Source organism: Triticum urartu, chromosome 6A (genome assembly GCF_056163025.1).
Source record: "Triticum urartu cultivar PI428250 chromosome 6A, HENAU_Tu73, whole genome shotgun sequence".
Classification (NCBI taxonomy): domain Eukaryota; kingdom Viridiplantae; phylum Streptophyta; class Magnoliopsida; order Poales; family Poaceae; genus Triticum; species Triticum urartu.
In genome coordinates, this window is record NC_141878.1 from 51017116 (window position 1) to 51040225 (window position 23110).

A 23110-nucleotide genomic window follows, 5' to 3' on the forward strand; every position below is an offset into this window, starting at 1 on the left:
GAATTCACTTGAGGACCAAGCATGGTTATAATTTTGCCGTAAAATTATACAATGTATACACATACACCTATTTTGAATGCAAAAATTGGAGAGCATTATGCAAGGCTTATGCATTTGAGCCTGATATACTTATCACCTTTGATATTCGTCCGGAAGATGATATTGAAGGTAATATCAACATCTGCGTCAAAATGTGCAGACGCCTCCAGTTCTACCATTATGTGAGTTTCTCAACCATATTTATGTCTTGGATAATGTTTATTCAGAAATAGTTGACAACTAATTTCTATTGACAGCTTATTTCCATTCAAGCAAACATGTCCGGTGCTTGGTAGACATGACCTAGTACTGTCTCGGGGCTGAACTAAACTGCAAGGAGATAAGTCATTATGTTTCATGGCTTGAGGATCTTGATACTATCAAGACAAGTTATTTTCATGGACTTCAAAATCTTAGTACTCAAAACGTGCGACCACTAGCGTGCATATTGAACTACGGTCACATCTATTTAGGAAAGATGGTAATATTTTTACTATTTGTCCTCAGTGCATCTTTTGCATACATTATTTTTTAAGCTAAACATCATTGCTAAGTATGTTACTACGATGTTCTTCAACATGGACTCCCGATGATAGTTGTGCCTCATTGGATCGAGGCTAAAGGTCGCATGAAAATGGTTAGCTTACGTCCAAGACATCCTACATTGCACATGAGTGCATTCAGGATTTCCAAAAGCGAGCAAGTCTTAATAGTCAAAGACTGGAGCAAAATTGTGAAGGATCACAGAGAAGTACTAGGGGCAGCAATCAGAAGCGCATCCCACAATTAGGAGACAGGTTCATCTGCATGCACCAATATGATGAATCAGGAGTGTTACACATGTTCTATGCTATTTTACCCGAGAGATTGCAGCAGGAGTGACTAGCTAGCTAGAATGAGTTTGAAGATGATGATGTGCTACACTATGACTATGATGATTAAATAGCTAGTGTTGATGGTAATGACTATGATGATTATTATTAGCTAGTGTTGGTGGTGATTAGATAGCTACACTATGATTATGATGATTAAATAGTGTTGGTGTAATGACTATGATGATTATTAGCTAGTGTTGTTGGTGATGATATGATGCAAGAGTTTTTATATTAATATGATGATGATGATGATGAGTTACTATATCATTGGGTGAAAGAACCATGGATTAGTTTCAAGTGGATGGATCCTAAGTGATCAAGTCATGGATTATCGTGATAATCCATGACTTGGTCACTTAGGATCCATCCACTAGAAACTAATCCACGGTTGTGATCAAGTCATGGATTATCATGATAATCCATGACTTGGTCACTTAGGATCCATCCACTTGAAACTAATCCGCGGTTCTTTCACCTAGTGATTCAATAACTCATTATAATGTAAAAACAATCCCTAATTTGCTATTGTATGAAAACTTGTATAAAGATGTATGAATACGACATAAAATAAAAAAGAAATAGAATACGGAATAATAGTAGTAGCGCGGGCAGTGAGACGCGCTACTAGTAATTACCAATAGCGCCTTTTACAGGACGCACTACTACTAGGTAGATATAGCAGTAGCGCGGGCTAACAAACACTACTGCTAACCTTTAGCTGTAGTGTCGTAGCAGTAGCGGGTAACCCGCGCTACTGATAAGCCAAAAACCCGCACTATTGCTAGGCTTTTCCCTAGCAGTGTCTCCTAATGTTTGACACTTCAAGAAAATCTACACAAATCTCATGCTCTCTCAAACTCAATTCAAAACCCAAATATAGATGGATGATCTCGAGAAACCTAGAACCTTTACATATTTCTATCCTAAATTGCTATCCTAAATAAAATTATGTCCTAATATAAATTATGAACCCTAGAACTCAATTTTTGTCCTAAATTTCAAATGATGAACCCTAGAACTCAATTCAAATTATGTCCTAAATTTCTGTCATAATAAACAAATCAGTACAAATTAAGAACCTACTAGACTTACAGCACTAATAGAAATTTATATTTGTATATTAAATTTTTTTCTCTAAACTGAACACTACTGCCCTAATTAACATCTAGTTAAACCCTACTACCCTAACCCTAATGCCCTAGTACTTAAGAATCTACAAGTACTAACTAATTAGATGAACCCTAGCTAGCTACTTAAGCACCCATTGATGAACCCTATGAATTATACAACTACAAGCATACATTGGGTGCAGAACAACTATACAAGTACTTAAGCAACTATACAACCCTAAAATATATTTAGTTAACTACTTAAGCATATACACATTTGTCCTAAAAATAATATTTAGTTAACTACTTAAGCATATACAAATTTGTCCTAAAAATATATTTACTTAACTACATTGGGTGCACCACAACTATATAGCTACTTAAGCATCTATAAGTACTAGCTAATTTGATGAACCCTAACTAATTGGATGAACCCTAGCTAATTTGATGAACCCTAAAATTTGATGAACCCTGGGAACCCTAGCTAGGCAGAGGTAGGGGAGGAGGAGGAGGAGGGGGAGGTGTAGGCATGCTCACCTCGGGCGCCGGCAGAGTGCGGGGGCAGGAGGAGGCAGAGCGGCCGAGGGAGGGGCATGCGGCGTCGAGGTTGGGGCTCGGGCGCGGGCGGAGGGCGGGCACAAGACGGCCACCGAGGGAAGCAGGCGGCATGCGGAGGGCGAAGGGAGGGCGCACAGCGGCCGATGGTGATGTAGGGTGATGACGACGGCGACAGCAGATGGGGGATTTGGGGGAAGTGGCCGGGGGAAGAAAAATCGCGCGGGGGGGTAAGTCAAAAATAGTGGTAGCGCTGGCCCAGAGAAGCGCTATAGCTGACTTAGCGATAGCGCTGGCTGCCATAACGCGCTACTGCTATAGGTAGTAGCTATTTATTTTCCTTTTTGTCTTCTTTTCTCCTTTTCCTTTTTTTTTCTTATTTCCTTTTCTTTTTTCCTTTCTCCTTAATTTAAGGAAATTATCTATAGCGGGGGGTACAAGGAATGCGCTACTGCTACATTAGCTACGGAGCTTGTTCTGAAAGATCGCTACTGCCATTCCTTTCTTCTTTATTTTTTGTTTTCTTTTATATTCCTTCACATTTTGTTTTTTTCCTTTCCGCTTTTTCTATTTCTTTCATCTTCATTTACTTTTCAGTATGATTTTCATTTCATTTTCTTTTCATTAGCAGTAGGGCTTTTCCATGAAAACACGCTGCTACAACCAATTTAGGAGCCGCGCGTTTTACCTAAGCTCACTACTACTATTCCTAGCCTGCTGAGAACGGTGTGGGAATTGTAGTAGTAGCGCTTCTTTCTGTAGATGCGCTACTGTTATAACCTTAGTTGCAGCGCGTTTTGTGATCAGGCACTACCGGTGAGCTTCTGTATATAAGGTTTTCCCTAGTAGTAGTTGGACCCCGGCGCGGTCACCATGGGAGTCGTTGCTCCCGGCCATCGGGCGCCACGACGGAGGGCTGCGACTACATGAACCCGCCTGCCAAACTGTTTTTTCGACAGAGGTTGCCACCGTCGCGGCCTTTCTTGCCTAACGATTGCCGGGATGAGAATAACGGGGCCAAAAAAGGCCCAGTTAACTACAGAGCTCCGATTTGTCCCGTGGAGTAGCAGTCCTTTTAGGACTGAGGGCCCAGTAAATAAAACATGCGGTGGAGGGCGGAACAGACAACAGATCCGACGACTGAGATAGCAAAAATCCCACAAAATGGATGGCCAGAAATGTTCAGATCATGAGAGGGCTGGGTTTTGGTTCAGTTTTACTGTCCTAAATAGGATCCAGGCATTTCTTGAAGGGCATTGCAGGATCGAGAACTGAAGTTCATACTCAATTCCAAGAAGATCTTATTGAGTATCACTGACAACTTCATAGCACTTTCTAGTTGTGCTTTGTCCTGTTATTTGCTACATTTGAATCATTCGGTGTGTTTAAATTTGAATGATTCGGTTTGTAAACTTTGATTTCGGTTTGTAAACTATATTGATGATTTGCTTCAACCTTCGTGTTTATGTTTAGCTTCTGTATGTGTGCTAATATGTAGTTGAAATATAAACTAGAAATGAATAAGTTAGAAAAAATAAAATTATACTCCGATTATAGTTAGAAGATCGGCTAGGTCAGGCCAATACTTAGTAGAGTAAAAATATTCCACTAAGCTTTACTCGGACGGATCCTCCTCTATTTTATTGTGATCGGGCTAGACTTGGCCTAAAAGGATTAAAGGAGCCGAGGAAGGGCGCCCCGGTCTACGATCGCAGGCTTTGAGAGAAAACTGACGACGCGGGAGACGAACGGCGCTGAAGACGACGTCGTGACGGTGGTTGACTTGCAGAGCCTCCACGGGAACAGCAGTCAAATGGAACGGAAGGCCGCTTGTACCTTCGAGGCGCGGGCGTCTGGCATCTGGAGCGCTGGGCGGCCGGACTGGAGATACCTCGTCTCCGCGCGGGGAAGAGAGAATCGAGCTTCGCGTCAAGAAACAAGGACAGAAGCGGGCTCGGGTTTGCAGCAGACGCGTACGTTTCCAGAGCTTGGGTCACCATGGGAACCTGGCACGCATCGAGCTGCTGGGCCGCATCTTCTCCACGTGAAACTGGTGGATCCGTGACTCCGTGTACGTACGTAATCGGAACAGCTGGCGCCGGCATGAATCTATCGGTAGCCCTGCTTCCTCTTCATAAAAGCATGCAAAAGGGCTCGCTCACATTCACCATTCATCGCATCCATCCATGCTCCATACTCCATAAGACCATAACAATGGCGCAAATAACCATCTTGGCGGTAGCGGCACTACTACTCATGCCGCTGCTCACTTTCGCTGGACGACCAGCAGCAATGGGTGATGGGACGAGCCCGGCCCCGACGCCGATGGGGGTGCCCACCTGCGGGCCGCGTCATCAAGACGAGCGGTACCTATTCCTTTTGTCATTTGAAGTTTTATTGTTAGATTGTACTCCCTTCGTCCCATAATATAAGATGATTTTTAACACTACACTAGTGTCAAAAAAGGTTTTACATTACGGCACATAGTATCAATTTCTCTATCTGTATATACTCATATCTACCATAGTATCTATACACATACGGTACAAAATGAATGACAGCGCTTATCTTTTCCAGCACGAAGAGCATCATTATTGGAGTTGCTTGTGGGACGGGCCTTGTACTTTTGGCTCTCATTGCATTCCTTGTTTTCAACAAATTTAAGCATCGGAGGGCCCAAATGTTGGAAGGGAAGTATTTCCAGCGAAACCGTGGGCAATTGCTGCGACAATTGGCATCTCAAAGAGCTGATGTTTCAGAGAAAATGATCATGACCTTGAAAGAGCTAGAGAAGGCAACAAACAATTTTGATCAAGGTCATGAAATTGGTAGTGGTGGGCATGGTACCGTCTACAAAGGGATTTTGCCTGACCTCCATGTTGTAGCTATTAAAAAACCAAAGACGCTATCTCAAAGGGAGACTGATGAGTTTATTAACGAGGCTGCTATCCTATCACAAATTAACCACAAGAATGTGGTAAAATTATATGGTTGTTGCCTTGAAACCGAAGTCCCATTGTTAGTCTACGAGTTCATATCCAACAGAACTCTTCGTGATCATCTTCATGTTGAAGGACCAATATCATTATCATGGGATGACAGGCTACGAATAGCAACGGAAACGGCCAGATCGCTAGCCTATCTTCACTCAGCAACTTTAATACCAATCATCCATGGAGATATCAAGCCTGCTAACATACTTCTGGACGATACTCTAACAACAAAGATAGCAGACTTTGGAACTTCAAGATACATCCCATTGGAGAAATCAGGGTTAACAACAATGGTGCAAGGCACACTAGGATATGTAGACCCAGTGTATTTGCACACAGGGCGCCTCACAGCAAAAAGTGATGTTTATAGCTTTGGTGCTCTGCTTATAGAACTGATGACTAGAAAGAAGCCATTTGACTATATGGCTAGCGAAGACAATATCCTTGTGGAACATTTTGCTACCTTATTTGCAGAAGGCAATTTGTCACTAATATTAGACCCACAAGTTATGAATGAGGGTGGTAACCTAGTTGAAGAAATCGCTGGAATTGCAGTAGCATGTGTAAAATTAAGAAGGAGGGAACGACCAACCATGAGAGAAGTGGAATTGAGATTGCAAGTCGCTCGATCATCTAAGGGATTTAAGGCGAATGTTAATGCTGTAGTAGATTCCCCGTTACATAGAGATGAAAGAATCAAAGAGGGGTTGACTAGCAGACAATATAGTATGGAAGAAGAGTATATGTTATCTGCAAGATATCCGCGGTAGTTCCGCTTACACAAGAATTGCGTGCAATTATCTTTCAGAGATTATGTGCACTTGGTTACCATGATGAGAATATGCTCTTAAACTTTCTCTAAAAATTTAGCGTAGTTTTTTAGCTATTCAGTTTTTTTGCATTTACTGTAATCTCATGGTCTGTTTTGGAAGCTCATTCTAGTCAATTTGTTTAGCATGGAGGTTATTTTTATACCTCATGTAACTAAACAATACTTGATAGTTTTTGCTTATACTATAAAATACTAGCTCTGGTTTAGAATGTAAAATTTGCATGGTCATTGGCTTCATGGGATGGCTCCTGAGTAAAGCCTCATTTCATTCACTGGAATAACAAAAAAAATTAGGAAACCCCATTTAAAACATGAGATTCCATATATCTTTAACACGGAAAAACACTTGCTTTAAGGGCAATTAAAATTTATAGATGTGTAGCATGAGTACCCATTTACCCTTGGAGTTTCCAGTCTACTCACCGGCCCGAAATCAGCTCACCTTGAAGTTCAAATAAATGGCTTCAGTTCCGATAACAAAGGGTGCATAATGATGCGAACACTAAACATTCAACTTGTTCATTTCACGTTTGGTTGGAGCTAATAATTGGTATTAGGACAATCTTATGTTATTAAAATCTGTTCATGGTGGTGGTGGGCATCTATGTTATACTCGATGACTAAAAAGGGACTTGGCCGTATGGCTGAGAAACAAACAAGAATAAAAAAAATGGAAATAGACTATGCAAAACGGTAACACGAAAGAATTTTTGTGTTGGAACAGATGACATCTATCTATCTATTGTGCAAAACGGTAACACAAGTTAACCAGAAAAAGGTGAATAGTTAGAAAATCCCATGGAAAACAAAGCCTTTAAACTTTAACTGTACATAGTCATAGCTTTAGACCATCTGGATCTTTACTTTAAGAAACTTACTGACATGTGTGACCAAAGCTTCTCACATGAGAATTGTCCTGCTCGTCCATCATTGAACAAAAACTCGTCACATGCTCGCTGGTGCGGATATCAAGTTGTCATCGGTCGCCATACTCTCCGGTTCAACCCTAGCAGTATTGCCAGCAAACTACCACCGCCTCCACTCCTGAATCGACCAGCTCGCGACCTCCTGCTGCTGCACAAAAGCCCCACCCCTGACCACACCGCCGCCAGACTGCTACACTCACCTCAGCACAATCCTCTGCTACTTGCTATGGAATGCCAAGCACACGCCCTTTGTCTTCCATACCTAAAGCGACCCACGCACTTACCAACTACTTGCCCGCACCCTCGTGGCCTCTCTCGTAGGTGTGTCCGTATGCTCTACCTGACGCCGCTGACTAGACTAGACTAGTCGCCAACCCATGCATTCGCACCGGCTAGTTAATTAATATTTAATTTCAATGTATATTGAGGTAGTTGGACTTACCCACCTTAATTAATAAAGTGGCACCTAAAAATAGTTTATGCTGAGATAACATAATATAAGCACATTATAAGTATGAGGAAGGAAGATTTTTTTATCTCATCTCAGTAGCATGTAAAGTCGACTAACTACTACCTACTTGCATAGACCTATTCATACGGCGTGCTTAGCAAATCTTATGTTTTCCTCGGTGAGAAATGATTGCTTCCTTTGTAAATTCAATCTAGGAAAAGCAATAAAAGAATAGTGTTGCTTACTTCCTATGGTTGCATTGCCTCTTCATATATGCTTCATATAAATTGGGTCAAGAAAACAATTGGTAAACAAAGTACACAACATATCCAAGTGAGATATGTAGCTAAGAAACGGTAGAACAAATAAGTTGAAATTAAAGAAAGAACACACTTTATCACATCTGGAATTTGAAGAATGCATGCCACAACCTCTAGAGAGCTTTTGTGAACATCATACCAAAGATCCTTACATATAGTGATTTTTATTACATGCACCTGAACCATATGTAGAATTTAAATTTGGGACTTGGATAGTATACATGTACAACATCGATGATGGACTTACGCGAAAAATGTACTTCAAAGTTTAATTACAGGCCACATCGTGCTATTGTGCGTTTTTACTGAACAAATAGGCCGGGATGGTTGCTCCAGATTTTCCCCTTGTATAAGTCGCCATATTTTGCTTAGATATAAGAGGAACTTTAAATCGTTTGGTCATTGTCATCATGATTTTTGCAGCAGTCCATAATACAAATACAAATTAAAAAAAAATTGAATAACGGGCGAGCATTGGACTTGTACGTCTACTGATAGTCATAGGCATGCATTTTTCAAAGACCAGCTCAAATAAGATAAATTATTCAGTCTAGTTTTCATCTCGTACTGTGTGAAGGAAGAATTACTAAAACACATAATATTTATTTCCTCATTTAAAATAAAAAACGAAGTCATACCTCATCGACCATCGATCCTCACCATGTGTATTCATCCTTGGTCATGACGCGGTGCAAGCAACAGCTTTGTGTCCGGCATCACCATGCATGCTGAAAGTGGATTAGAAAAATTACTGAGATATTGGAAATAGGCGGATTTGTAGCACATATGGCCGATCTCAATTTGGTTAGCATAGTCCAATGCAAATCTGCCAATTACGTGTCGGTTGTTATTAAGTACCTACAGTTGCACACATGGGCTTTGAGTCTTGACTCGTCTAGGCATGACAGCCACCACAGGTGACTCTGGCGATTGTCCAAACTTATATCACTGGTTGACTTCTTGTACACAACCCACATGAATATAAACTAAAAAGAGAGAATGTGAACAAATTAAATAATTTATATCTAAAGGGCGTGAGATTTACTAATGGAGAAGACAAAGACACCAGAAAAATAAACAACTGATTTAAAGTGTTGGATAACAATTGATCCGACAAAATGCGTGATAACATGATATATGCTTCACATGATATAGGCTTCATGTGTTGTCGAAGAGACGAAGACAACCAGATTGATTTGCTAATACAGCAACATCATTAGCTATACTAATTGAAATGATCTGGCACAATGAAACATCAGAGTGGTTCCAGTAACTGGCTGAATGACGAACCCTCACAAAAATGCATTAATTTTGTATGTGGGTAATTACACCTGCAAGGGAAATCATGCACACCACTTAGTTTTAAGTTCAAACGCAGTCCGGAACGGAAGTACTAAATTCTAAGGGATGAAGCCATCATCTCCACATGCCACACCTTCTCATCCTTCGGTGCAAGCTCCAGTGCTATAAAAGCCACAAAACAAAAAAAAATGGTTTGAACTCGAATGCGCAAGAGACAACACGTACCAGTTCTATCTGAATGGTCTGTGGTCACTGATCCAAGAAAAAAGCAACATTTCCTTTCAATTTAAGGTACACAGTCTATCTGTGCTTGGTCACTCACGATATTGTATGGCTGCGATCGAGAGATTGGACTTCTCTACGGGGATACATGGGATGAGATGGACAGATCTGATCGAGGGAGATCTCTAAAGTTGGTATATGTTTTGTTAACCAAGGTCTCCTTTTCTCATGTGTAGTATTTATTTTTGTGGCTGTGTAAATAACACTAACCTAGAGAAATCTCTAAACCTGTTACGTTTTGTTGGCTAAGGATTCATTTTTTTCACATTTAGTAATTTTTTTGCGGATATGTAGATCAATACTAATTGACTGAAGTTTCTAATGTTACTATGTTTTGTTGGCCAACACTGTTTCCTTCAATACTAACCGAGGGAAATCTGTGACGATAATATATTTTGTTGGCCAAGGACTGTTTTCTTTCACATGTAGCATTAGTTTTTTTCGGTTGAGTATATAATACTCTTTCTTTGATCCAAGACATTATAATTCGGTGCCACATGATCGATGGTCTATGACGCTACAAATGTGACTAAAATCACTATACCCACGTGTATATAATATATGGGTATGTATAAACACATGTATTATTTAGCATACCACATCTGAATAGTAGTCAACTGAAAGGAGGAACTACCTAAAATAATTCTTAAAGCAAATCAAACGACATGGTTCACATCGTATATCTATTATCATCCTTCAGATCACAAATCTGAGTTAGTGGCATGATACGAACACGTAAATTTTATTACATTTGCTGAGAACCATAATCTCACGTCAAAACACATTACTGACTAAATTGGTATCTGCAAATGATAATATATGAAGCAACATGACAGGGTTATTTAGATAGCCTGAAAAGTAACGATTCTAAAACACAAATAAGCCATTAAAGCTTTTTTTGTTGGAACTTTAGGGATGATGCAAACACCACTATGCATAATTGCATACTGACCGGCGAGTAAAAGCAGAATCGAGATACTTACATGTCTGAATGTAAAACGCAAGACAACATTCTTGCTTTGAACGCCACAATCTAGCTCTTTTAATTACCACCAGGGTTGCTTGCATCAATATGGAAAACGCAAAAAAAACTGAAGGTTCCATGAGAAGCATCGGATTATATGGAGATCTACTGGAAAAACAAATGGATCAAATCTGTTAAGTCGTAGTGCAACACACCACTGATTCGTTTTTCCTCATGAGAGACACATTGCCTATGTCCGAGGCACCAATTCATATGTTATGGGGGATGGGTCAGCAGACAGATAGAGAAAGATTGATTTAATTAGCAGCCTAGTCATTATCTCGCCCTCAGCCTTCCATTGCCATCATTGTTTGTTTTACCTTATTCTCATTGGTCTCCATGCAGCCATGGTTGCCGCCATAGAAAGTACGAATGGCTTCCTCCTCGTCAACCAAACTTGTCTCTGCTGGCGGCTCCCTTTCTAGCTGCAGTTTTCACCTCGAGCTGGTGCTGTAATCGTGGCTATACTCTATAGTTTTCTCATCTCGAATATGTGATGATGCTTCCCAACAGTATCTCTCCCTGTCTGTTTCTGCATTTTTAGTTCATGGTAAAATTGGATAAAGTAATCTAAAACATTGACAGAACCTTTGCGAAAAGCAAACATTGACAACACAGATAACCTATCAGCGGAAAGGTAAGACAATATAAGTTTCTGCCAAAAATTTCTGCGTATTTTAGTTCTGTCACTTTTCCAATCATGAACAACACTGTCTCACATTACATATGCAAAGCCACACAATTGACTTCTTGCTTTCTTACAGGCTTTGGTTACTTCTTGCCTTTTTTTCCGAGAATGACGGGGGGGGGGGGGGGGGGGGGGAAGCCCACCGTTTGTTATATTACTCGAAGGACTCGGCAGTCATACAGTGTTTTTATCGAAAAGATAAAAGCAACAAGATAAAGGAAGACAACATGGGCGGAGGGAGTGACTCATCTATGCTAAGCACAAGCAAGGAGCAAGGCGCGAACGACCATCAGCTGGTGGCGCTCATGGTCACGGAAGCGCCTACTCCAGATAAGGAGGTCATCGGAAGCCTTCTGAAGAACTGAACTCGCGTCACACTATTGGCGGTTGAAGACCACGTTCGTTCCGTGCCTTCCAAACCTGCCAGAGGAGAACAAACAGCACGTCTCTCCAACACGAGCAAGAGACAGACTCAGGGGGAGCAGAGGAGAGAGCCTCGCCAACACAACGTAGGGAGCCCATGCTGAGCCGCCCCGGACCTCGGCTGCGCGCGTACAGGTGATGAAGAGGTGGTCAATGGTTTCATCAGCGCCACAAGACTCGCATGACGGGGTGGGGGAGCAACTTTTGGCGTGGAGGTTCACCCGCGTGCTAAGGCGCCCGCCGGTGAGAAGACGCGCGAACACCTTGATCTTCAAGGGGAGGCGGGAGGCCCAAATCTCGGAGGAGGTGAGGTCGGTGCAGCCGTGTAGAGAGAGCACCCGGTACACCGCACGTGAGGAGAACCGCGTCTCCGGGCCCCAGGCCATGATCCGGCGATCCGCCCTAGGGTAGAGATGGACGGAGTGGAGCACCACCCGGACCGCCTCCAGCTCCGCAGCGGCCACAGCAGACAGCCGCGGCTGAAGCGAGATGCCGTCCCAAAGGACACCCGCGACGGTGGCATTAGGCCGCGTCGAGTGGGAGAAGAGAGCCTCGAACTGGAAGCACAGCGCACATCCGGGGAGCCACCTGTCCTGCCAGAAAGAAGTAGTGCGGCCATCCCCGAGCTCCACGCGGGTGACCGACCTGTACGTCGGCAGCCCCATGTCAACGATGCTCTGCAGAAAAGACGGAGACGACGTGGAATCACCGATGTCGCCGCGGGAGCAGCGGAGGAACCACTGCTTCCAAGGCGGAGACTCCGGGAGGTGAAGCTTGTGGACGAAGTTGAGAAGCAAGCACATGTTTTGCCATCGAAGATCGCAGATCCCGAAGCCACCTTCCTGCACATCAACACACACCTTATCCCAAGCAATTAGACAGCGAGCACCCGAGCAAGTATCCTTGCCGGTCCAAAAAAAAGCATGACGCCTACGATCGATTTGCTCAACCGCACCAGGAGGGAGAAGAAAGGAACACATAAAGTACGTGGGGAGGTTGTTGAGAACCGCGTTGCAGAGGACGAGCCTGCCGCCAGATGAGAGAAGGAGAGCACGCCAACCGGAGAGGTAACGGTCGAACGAGAGAAGGAGGGGGTCGTACGCGGAAATGGGGAGTTTGAGGGGGGAGAGGGGAAGGCCTAGGTACGGTTGGGGGAACGACGAGATAGGACAGCCGAGGGCCGCCGCCATCGCGATGGCGTCGGCGCTATCACAGTGCATAGGAACGAACACCGACTTGTGAAAGTTGATCGCCAGGCCGGTCGCATGGGCAAACGAGTCGAGGAGTGATTTAAGATGGACCGCCGAAGGGAGGTCCGCGTGACAAAGGATCAAAGTGTCATCCGCATACTGAAGAACGGGGCACGACAAGGAAGGGTCGATCGGGTGGGCTAGCTGGCCCGCAGAGCAAGCAGAACGGATAAGCCGTTGGAGCACATCTGCCACGAGCAAGAAAAGGTAGGGGGAGAGGGCATCCCCTTGCCGGAGCCCGTTCCGACAAAGGATCCAGTCTCCAGGGGAGTTGTTGAGGAGGACAGAAGTGTGACCGGTGGAGAGGATGGAATGAATCCAACCGCACCACCGATTATCGAAGCCACGGGCAGAAAGAATTGCAAGGAGACTGTTCCAGTTGACTGAGTCAAAGGCTTTGCGGAAATCAATTTTGAACACTAGAGTGGGGACTTTCCGAATGTGACAAGCACGCACTAGGTCGGCTGCGTAGATGATGTTCTCGGATATGCGACGGCCATGGAGGAAACCGGTTTGGTCGGGGTCGACAAGCGAATGAATAAAACGTTGGAGACGGGAGCATAGGGCTTTTGTGATGGCTTTCATGATACAGTTTTGAAGCGAAATAGGGCGGAAGTCGGGAGGGCTGCGGGCGGCCTCAAACTTGGGCAGCAGGACAAGAAAGGCACGGTTGATGCGGGTAAGGTCGATGGACCCGGCGTAGAAATCACGGAAAATGTCTTCGACGTCGTTAGCAATAATATCCCAGAACTTAACGTAGAAAGACGGGCCAAAGCCATCCGGCCCAGGGCTGGAAAGTTTGTTCATATCCAGGAAGGCGTTTTTAATTTCTGAGGGGGTGAAAGGGGATGAGAGGTCCGCGGGGAGGTGGTGTGAGTCGTGATAGAGATCCGCAAGGGGAAAATCCCAACGACAAGGAGAAGTAGTTCCCAGAAGCAGCTTATAGTAGTCTCTAAGAGCAGCCGCCTTATCTTCGTGGGTCGTGATATCAACGTTGTTTACTCAAAGAATGGGAATGCGATTTCGACGGAAGCGGGCGGAAGCAGAAGCGTGGAAGAATTTGGTGTTTTCGTCTCCATCGATGGCACACCGGACCTTGGCATGAAGTTTCCAGTAGAGGACGTGTTCTTTGATGGAGACACGGAGGGCGTCAATGGTGAGAGAGCAAAGCAGAGACTCAAGGTGAGAGAGAGCGCGCATTTCTTCCAGACAGCCCAAAATGTTAATGAGGAAGCGAGTCCTGCTCCCGGACGGCAGCCGGAGACAGACGTCTAGCCCAACGCTTGCAACTGAGCCTGCATTGGCGCAAGCGAGCAATGAGGCGTGCTGTCGCATCCGGACGGAAAGTCGAGGACCACGCAGAAGCAATAGTATGGCGAAAGGAGGGGTGGAGCGCCCAAGCTTCCTCGAACCGAAAAACAGTAGAGCGGGGGGCGCGAGAGGAAATGGTGGCGAGTAGGGGGACGTGGTCGGAGGTTGAGCGGGAGAAGGACGAAAGGGTGGATGTAGGGAACATGGCATCCCAATCCACGTTAACAAGAACGCGGTCGAGGCGAGCAAGGATGGGGAAGGATTGGCGGTTGGACCAAGTATATAACCGATCCCGGAGCGGGAGATCAATGAGCGCGAGCCCGTTGATGAAGTCGTTAAACAGAGTTGCCTCTGAACGCGGGAAGGTGTCCGTGTTACAGTCAGCAAGGGTTCGAGCGAGGTTAAAATCTCCAACAATAGCCCAGGGAGTGGAGACGGTGGGAGCATGGGCGGAGAACTCGAAAAGGAAGTCGGCTTTCTCCGCATGGGCGCAGGGGGCATAGACGTTGGACACGCGGACAGCGGAGTTATCGGAACAAAGGGTAAGGTCAGCAGAGAGGACGTGGGTGGACGAAAAACTACTTGTGAGAGAGAAAACCGAGTCATCCCACGCTGAGCAAATCCCCCCCGACGCGCCAACCGAGTCGAGCAGGACAAAGGAGCGAAGACGAGGTGGTAGGAACGAGTTAGTTTTGGTTAAAGCGGGGGCAACAAGTTTAGTTTCTTGAAGAGCCAGAAAACATGGTTGCATGGCCTCGATATTAGCGCGCACGTCCATGCATTTGTCACTGTTGCCCAGATCACGAACGTTCCAAGTACAGATTCCGAACGAGCTAGTCATTAGAGTACGAGGGGCACCGGGGACAGGGCAGAAAAAAGGAGAGAGTAGGAGACAGCAACAGGTAAAAAAGAACAGGCATGTTAAGCAAACGACAAGGCCTAAGGCTGTTACAAGACCCCACGGGGAGAAAGGAGGAAAAGAAAAAAGATACAGTGCTCCGACAGCCTAGCCAGGAGGCCCACGGACGGGAGCACGAGAACAAAACTGAACATCTAAAAGGGGAGGAGGGATTGGGGGAACAGACTACGGGCCCACCTGGCATAGAGCACAAGCAACACAACGGACCCCAACGAGGGTGCCAGGTAGGATAGCAGATCATGGCGCACGGGTTGGCTTCTGGGCCCTGGCCCCAGCCGCCAGAGCCTCCATGTCAACACCGCAGGCGGCGCCCATCTCCTGGAGCTGATGAAGAGAGGTGAAGGCCGGCACACCGTCGAGAACGTCCAGCCCAGCAGCACGAACCGCCACGCGCATGCGAGGGGAGCCCTTCCCGGCGTCGAAGCGCGCCGCCTTGACCGCCTTAGCGCGGTCGAGCATCTTGACGTACTTGGTCGGTTCCTTGCCGGCGAGGCGGGAGCTCCGACGGGTGAACTCACTGTCGACAGCGCGTTTGCGCTGCCCACGGGACTTCAGCGCCGCATGCTCGTGCCCGTCTGTGGTGAGGTCAGAGGGAGCCAAGAGAAGAGAGAGAACCGGCGTAGACGAGTCGGAGGCGGCCTCGTCAGAGACCGCAGAGGGGGAGCCGGAGTCGTCCCCGTCCGAGACCAAGGGGGTCCCCGGAGGGAAGATGGAGCACCAGCGAGCTGGGAAGGGCTCAGAGAGGAGGCATGACATGTGTCGGCCTAGCTCACGGCGGAACGCCGCCATGTTGGCGCTGTCCACCGGAGCGACAACCGGACCAGCGGGGAGATGAGCGAGGGAGAGGTCGCCAAACCCCCTCAGGCTCGCGGTGTCGATGTCGTCGAGACCGGAGGAGGTGCGACCGAGAGGGGAAGGGGCGCCGAACGCCCGCCGGCTGTCGTTGTCGATGTCGTCGGCTCCGGGCGAGCAGCGGCCATGAGGGGAAGGCGGAGGGGAGCCGTCCCGCTCAAAGTGGAAGGAGGAGACCGACGAGCCATCCTCCTCAGCGGACCAGCAACGGATGACGCGGATGGCCACGTCGGCGGAGACGGCACCGTCGAAGTTGCGAAGCAGGAGCGAGAAAGGCACGTCGTCTTCATGCTCCAGACGGATGACGAGGCGCACCGCAGAGAAGTCGCGGTCGTTGAGGCAAAGCGGGTCGATGTAGCAGACGTTGCCGACTGAGCGGAAGGCGGTGCAGATGCCCCCCTCGTGGCAGTGCTCGAGGGGGAAAGCGGTGGTGGAGAGCTGGGCGAAGCAGGTGTAGTCCCAGCCGAAACGGGTCTCGCCGTCCTCCGGCCGCTCCAGCATAACCACATGCCCGTCGAATGGGAAAGGGAACTGCCGCATGGCGTTGTTGCGCTCAGCTTCCGAGCCGAAGACGACCATCATTGCCCCGTAGTGGGATGCAGCCAGGCCAATGGAGTTGGTGCCGAGGCGGCGCTCGAACACCCGCAGGAGGAGGTCGGCGGGGCTGGCCGACGGGGGGTTGATGAGCGCGTACGCGAAGCGACGGGAGTGGCTCATGTCTGTAAGGTAACCCCTTGTATTAATTCATAATAAGGGACATATTTGTATTGGGATGGCTGGGCAAGATATAGGGGTTGTGGTTACAAATCAAACCGATTTTAGATGTATTGCAAACTCGTTTTATTTATAACAGTTTTTGCATGCCTCTGCACTTACATAATATGGGACTGCAAAGATAAACACTTTTTGTGCGATGAATCCGTGAAGTATCTATTCAAAACCATATATTTAAAGACTCCAAAGAGAATGACATGGACTGAAAGTTTTTGTGAACATAGAAGGCAATATATCAAACATCAGGTTTGAGGACGTATCGTAATCACCTAGTTCAAACCTGCATGATTAATAGCATTGAGTGTATCTGTTTTTTTCAAGAAGAAAAAAGTTCCTGCTTCATCTGGAGATACACACATATGAGCGTACGTCAAGGATGTTGAGACCAAACCAAGTAGGAGCAGAATATGAATCTACCTCTGGCCAATAGTTGCCCTCACAACGCTTCACCTTCTGTAACCCAACTTCCAAAGGGAAATAAGGTATGTGAAAGAACATGAAGAATGTGAAAGAGAAACATGCTCCCAGCCAACCACAACCACGATCTGGAAACCTTGACAATAAATCCTTCTTCTCAAGCGACAATCAACTATGGTACTTCTTTGCTTCAGACCCTGCAGAGAGTAAAATAATATCATCGAGATATTATAAAACTTGTATTCTATTCGAGCTAGAAAGTTTACTTTGTGTGACTCGGAGCAATTTTGCTACAGACCAGAACAAATTCAAACTCTATAAATTCCCAGCATGCCAATCAAGGTGTTAATTTCTTGCTACCATTAAGCCATTGATCTTGCTCCAAGCTGCAGGTGCACCAAGTCCTCATCGTACTGCTTCAAGACTTCTCTCATGGCTCATGGGGATCAACAGAAAAGATTCGAACCCAATAAATTCCCAAGCAAGCAAATAAATGCATTAATTCCTTGATAGCGTTAAGCTATCTTCCTCCTAGCTGCAGCTGCAGTGAGTCCCCATCGTACCACTTCAAAACTTCTTCTCTCATGGGGTTCAACCAGACCGCTCCTTGTAGGAAACTGGGCAAGAAGAACGTGATCAGTAGGGGCAACGCCTGGCAGTTGGAGAGCGGCCAAGCTAGGCGATATCTGACAACTCATCCGTGGAGAGATGCAGGCGGCGGCTTCGATCATCAAATTGATGGCCATTAGAAAGAGGCAGATGTGTACCTTTTTTCCCTTCTCTTTTCCTACATAACCGAGAAGATCTGGTTGCTGCCAATAGAGGGAGAGGCTTTGGAAACGTATGTTTGGTTGAGAGCTACGTATGCAATGCAAACTTTTTTTTGACAGAACTTATGCAATGCAAATTTTATTAATCGGATGGGGAGAAATTAGATCGGATGGACAATATTCTCTTATCTTTAGGGTTAAACGTGGAGCCTAAGTTGGGCCCATTATCTGATTATGAATAAAGTGTAATACTTATGGAGTCTCTTTTTTCAGGTGAATTTGTATGGAGTCTCTAATCACTTGGTCCCACCAAATGAACGGCTCCTAATTTCTGATTAACGTGGTAATTACTTGGGAGTCTGTAATTAGTATAGAAAGGTATAGATATAGATAGATAGATATAGATAGATAGATAGATAGATGACACATCTATGTATACCATAGTCTTCTTGATGTCATTTTTGTGGTCAACGCGGTCACATGGACACTGATTGCTACAAAAGCTCATTGGCATGGGTGATGGGTTATGGTGCTAATTATAGATGATGTAATATGTACCTTAAGTATTGATGGACAACTATGGTGGCTAGCTAATTGTAGTTGTGATTGGTATATGATTATTATAGCTTGATTTTTTTGGTCTTCATTTTTATTCCAAGTACACTCTCGGCTCTTTTCACTTGTGTTCATTCAATGCATAATGTAGTAGCTTCATGGTTATAACTTCTGTAATCTCATGAACCAAGATGAACAAAACTTTTGTGAGATGGAATTTGTTGGGCTACCCCTATAGCTCTCTAGCTATTAGTTCTAAATGGTGCAGAATGGACTCCTCTAATTAAATATATTGGTTAAAATAATTATATGCCAGCATTCATATACTTTAGGTTTCTATCCTTTTTTTTAAGAAACCAGCTTGGGGTTGGTGTTTCATTGATTTAGCAGAAGAGAGCGACAAAATGTTTTAGATCAAGTGATCTCATGAATGAAGGAAAGATTACAGCTGATTACTTGGAGGGGCTTTGCTCCTAGGAGAGTGTGTTCTAGGGCGATATCTCACGTCATATCCCCGAAGGGCTGCTCTATGCATTTGGCGCATGCCAATCTCCATTGCTCCAAATCTCGGCGGCATGCCTCGACGATGTGCCGCTCATCAGCCTGCTTCCCTCTGAAGACGCAGGAGTTTCTCTCCAGCCATATGTGCCAAGCAATGAGGGCCAACATCGACTTGGTACCCTTGCGGTTGCCCGCAGCTGCAGCAGTGAGGATCTTCTCGGCGCAGCCCATCAACGTAGTTGCATTGCACCAACCAGTAGGGTTCAAGGCCTGGCAGCCGGTCCAGCCAGCAGCTTTGTTCCAGACCTTCAGGGAGATTGGGCACTCCCAGAAGAGGTGAAAGGATGACTCAAGATTTCTCAGATATAAAGGGCAGAAGTAGTCGTTCTCCCAACCCCTCCGTTGCAGCCTGTCGTTGCACCAAAGTTTGTCTTGATGGAGGAACCATAGGAACATCTTGATCTTCCCGGGCGCCCAGATCTTCCAAATTATGCTTCTGAAGCTGTTGTGCTGCCCACCTGCAAATTGGGCAGTGTAGGCAGATTTAGTGGAGTAGGTCCCTGAGCTGTGCTATGTCCAACGAATCATGGCCGGTGTCTAGGCCTCCAAGACAATGCCAGCACTCCTAATTTCTCTGGCTAGCTCGATGACTTGGCGAATGATGTCGTTGTGGTTGGCATGTCTGAGATCAAGAACCCAGCGGTCGCCCTGCAAGGCCTCCTTAACCGAAAGGTTTTTCTTGATGGTCACGGCAAAGAGTGCTGGAAATGCCATGCAAAGCTGACGGCCTCCGAGCCAAGAGGAGGACCAAAATGAGGCCGAGGTTCCATTCCCGATGGAGACGGAGGTGCAGGCTACGAACAAAGCCTGGTCACCACTATCGCAAGGTGTGCCGGTGCCAACCCAAGGACGGTGAGGCTGTTGCCACGCAAGCCACAACCACCGTAGCCGCAGCGCGCGGGCGAACCTGGGCAGGTCGTGGATGCCCAGGACTCCATGCAGCTCCGGTGTAGCCACCGTCTTCCAGCCTGCACCTTGCACATTGCCCCTGAGATCTCCTCGTCCTGCGCCTAGAGAAAACGTCACCGAGACTTGTCGATTTCCTTGAAGAGCTTCTTGGGCGCCCGTAAGGCCGTGAGCGCGAAGGTTAGAATGGCGGGCAGGACGCAACGCACGAGGACGCTGCGAACCGCCATTGGCATTAATCTACCTTTCTAGCCGGCTAACCTAGCCCTAATTCTATCAAGGATGAATTGCAGATGAACTAGCCTAATCCTCCCTACCGTGATGGGCAGGCCCAGGTATGTGATCGGGAGCGTAGCTGTTGAGCCTCCAAAGTTCAGCAGCACCATGGCCAGGTCGATGTCGCTGCAACGCATAGGGATCGCGGACGACTTGGAGGAATTGACCCACAGGCCCGTGGCATCGCCGAACTGCCATCGCAGGCCAATCAGGGCATAGATCTCTTCGCGCACTGGATTGGTGAAGATGACTGCGTCATCGGTGTACAAGCTTGTGCGCATCCTAGAAGCTATCGCCGGCGGTGGCGCCAGCAGGCCTAACGTAGTGGCCGCCTCTAGCAGGCGGTGGAGAGTGTCATACAGTATAAACAGCAGCGGCAACAGGGGGTCTCCCTGTCTAAGCCCTCGATGGTGTTCAATGTAGTCCCCTGGCACCCCGTTTAGGAGACAGGAGGAGGATAATGTCGAGAGAAGGAGAGCTATCCAATCCCTCCATCGCAGAGGGAAGCCGAGAACCTCCAACAATTCCAAGATGTATTCCCAAGAGACGCAATCAAAGGCCCTAGCAATGTCAAGTTTCAGCAAAAGCGTCAGGGTTTTGCTTCTGTGCAGTTTTCTGACCGTGTTTTGCACATATAAATAGCTGTCGTGGATGCACTTCTTCCTTTGGAATGTTGTTTGCGCTGGGCTGATCAGCTTGTCAATAACGCTGACAAGCCGAATGGACAGAACTTTGGAGAACAGCTTTGCAATAGAGGGAATGAGACTAATCAGCCGAAAATCACTCATTTTGACAGCACCATCCTTCTTTGGGAGCAGGGCAATCATAGCCGTGTTCAGGTCAACAAAGTTCCCCCGGCGAGGCTGTAGAGATGATCAAACAGAGCCATGATATCCTCCTTTATCGTGCCCCAGCAGCTTCTGAAAAACATGCCCGAGAACCCATCAGGGCCGGGTGCCCGATCCGCCGGCGACGCTAAGATTGCAGCCCAAACTTTAGCTTCAGTGAATGGGTTATCAAGCCCCTCATTTTGGACTGCGGGCATGTGCAACTCCTCCCAGTTAAACGAGCACTTTCTATCCTCTTTTCTTCCCAACAAGTTGGAGAAATGCATGTGTGCAACAGAGGCCTTTTCATCATGCGCAGCGACCACGACATTATCAGTTTCCAGGGAGTGAATGAAGTTCTTCCGCCTGCGTGAGTTGATCTTGGCTTGAAACAAAGCAGTACAAGCGTCCCCCGCCTTGAGCCAGGTGATCCGGGAGGCTTGCCTCTTGCAGGCTCTCTCGATCGCAGCCAGCCGCAGGGTTCTTTGCTTTAGTTGCTTACGCAGGTTGAATTCGCTTGGAGTGAGAGCACGCTTCTCTTGTGCAATGTCCATCCTCTGGGCCACCTCACAGGCCAAATGAAACTACACCTTTGCATCACTGAATTGGGTTCTGGCCCAAATGCTAAGATCATGAGCAACCTGTTGCATTTTGACCTTGATCCTTATCACTAGGCATGTGTGGTTAACCGGACGCTGCCAAGCCAGGTTTACCGTGTCGTGGAAGTGCGGAAACCGTGGCCAGAAGGGCTCAAAACAGAAAACGGGCCTCCTCTTCGAAGCTGCGATGTTGGCCAGCACGAGCGGGTAGTGATCCTGTTGCCGAAGCCATTACCATGTATGATGGAAAGAGGGCATCCCATTCTGCATTGCAGAAAACCTTGTCGATGCAGACCATTGTTGGGTCCTGGCGCTCATTTGTCCATGTGAACCTTCTATTTTTGCACTTGATCTCACGCAAACCTACCGTGTCTATAGCTGCCCTGAACCTGCTCATAATCCTCCTATTCAGATTCAGATTGTTCTTGTCTCTTGCTTCATATATGACGTTGAAATCTCCATTAACCAGCCAGGGCTCTCCCGGCGGCGGTGCAGCGTGTGCCATCTCTGCCAGGAAAGCTTCCTTGCGCGCATCATCAGCAGGCCCGTATAGTGTCGTGAGCCAAAAAGAGGAGTTGTCTTGCAGATCAGATACTTTGCCCGTGATCGAGAAGCAGCCGATTGCATGAGTGGTGAAACTGATGACGGTCTTGTCCCAGAGAATGGCCGCTCCCCCTCTGGTACCCATTGCAGGCAGAACGGCGCACCCCTCTAGCTTGCGGCCACCCAGCTCGTGAACAATGGCAGGTGTCCAGGATTCCAACTTTGTTTCTTGGAGGCATAGAATTCTTGCTCGATGAGCCTCCACAATCTCATGCACGGCTGCACGCTTCGCTGGCCAATTCATCCCTCTCACATTCCAGCTCAACATTGCACCAGTTGTGTTACTCATATGGAACAAGGGGTTTCTCCGGCAGTAACAACATTCTATTGATCTGAGACGAACACAAGTACACCATCCGCCTAGCAAGGGGGCGCCAGAGACCACCAACAGGCCCAAAACTACTTTGGCGCGAGATGATCCAACTAGCCATAAGACAACCATTAGAGTCATTGATCATGAAACCTAACTCAAATCGGCCTAATGCCAATCCCTGCCGAAAACTAATACTAAGTAGAACTAACATAACAACACTACGCCGCGACGTCCGCGTCGGCATCAGGGCCCGCCATGTCACCTGCAATGCGGAGGGCCTCTAGGTCGAGGCGTGTGAGCTTGGCGATGTTGGAGATGTCCTCGTCCGTCAGTAGCTCATCGAATCGGCATATGAGGG

The 23110-nt window shown here is 46.8% G+C and overlaps 4 protein-coding genes and 1 pseudogene across 4 annotated transcripts; 1 reads left to right on the top strand and 4 right to left on the bottom strand.

The window, feature by feature from the left end:
- The first annotated feature begins 5258 nt into the window (after nt 1–5258).
- Nucleotides 5259–6341, top strand: LOC125516514 (wall-associated receptor kinase 3 pseudogene; annotated as a pseudogene).
- Nucleotides 6342–14291: 7950 nt separating this feature from the next.
- On the bottom strand, nt 14292–15158 carry LOC147963837 (uncharacterized). Its single transcript, XM_087529725.1, has one exon. It carries the CDS (start codon nt 15156–15158, stop codon nt 14292–14294), a length of 867 nt encoding a protein of 288 aa, XP_087385851.1.
- Nucleotides 15159–15536: 378 nt separating this feature from the next.
- LOC147963838 (uncharacterized) lies at nt 15537–16868 on the bottom strand. Its single transcript, XM_087529726.1, has one exon. The coding sequence runs from the start codon at nt 16866–16868 to the stop codon at nt 15537–15539; it is 1332 nt and encodes a 443-aa protein (XP_087385852.1).
- Nucleotides 16869–19168: 2300 nt separating this feature from the next.
- Nucleotides 19169–21237, bottom strand: LOC147963839 (uncharacterized). Its single transcript, XM_087529727.1, has 3 exons — nt 20452–21237; nt 19786–20350; nt 19169–19686 (listed from the first exon to the last, which is right to left on the bottom strand). The coding sequence occupies exons 1-3, from the start codon at nt 21235–21237 to the stop codon at nt 19169–19171; spliced, it is 1869 nt and encodes a 622-aa protein (XP_087385853.1).
- Nucleotides 21238–21987: 750 nt separating this feature from the next.
- LOC147963840 (uncharacterized) lies at nt 21988–22707 on the bottom strand. The gene has a single exon (XM_087529728.1). The coding sequence runs from the start codon at nt 22705–22707 to the stop codon at nt 21988–21990; it is 720 nt and encodes a 239-aa protein (XP_087385854.1).
- Nucleotides 22708–23110: the final 403 nt, after the last annotated feature.

Excerpts from the sequence above, each read along its gene's own strand:
- LOC147963837 (XM_087529725.1), bottom strand. The coding sequence starts at position 15,158 with ATGGACGTGCGCGCTAATATCGAGGCCATGCAACCATGTTTTCTGGCT.
- LOC147963838 (XM_087529726.1), bottom strand. The coding sequence starts at position 16,868 with ATGAGCCACTCCCGTCGCTTCGCGTACGCGCTCATCAACCCCCCGTCG.
- LOC147963839 (XM_087529727.1), bottom strand. The coding sequence starts at position 21,237 with ATGATTGCCCTGCTCCCAAAGAAGGATGGTGCTGTCAAAATGAGTGAT. Across the intron at positions 20,351-20,451 it reads ACCTGGGCCTGCCCATCACG|CGTCCTCGTGCGTTGCGTCC; the intron begins GTAGGGAGGATT and ends GGCGGTTCGCAG. Across the intron at positions 19,687-19,785 it reads CAGAGAAATTAGGAGTGCTG|GTGGGCAGCACAACAGCTTC; the intron begins GCATTGTCTTGG and ends CCCAATTTGCAG.
- LOC147963840 (XM_087529728.1), bottom strand. The coding sequence starts at position 22,707 with ATGTTGAGCTGGAATGTGAGAGGGATGAATTGGCCAGCGAAGCGTGCA.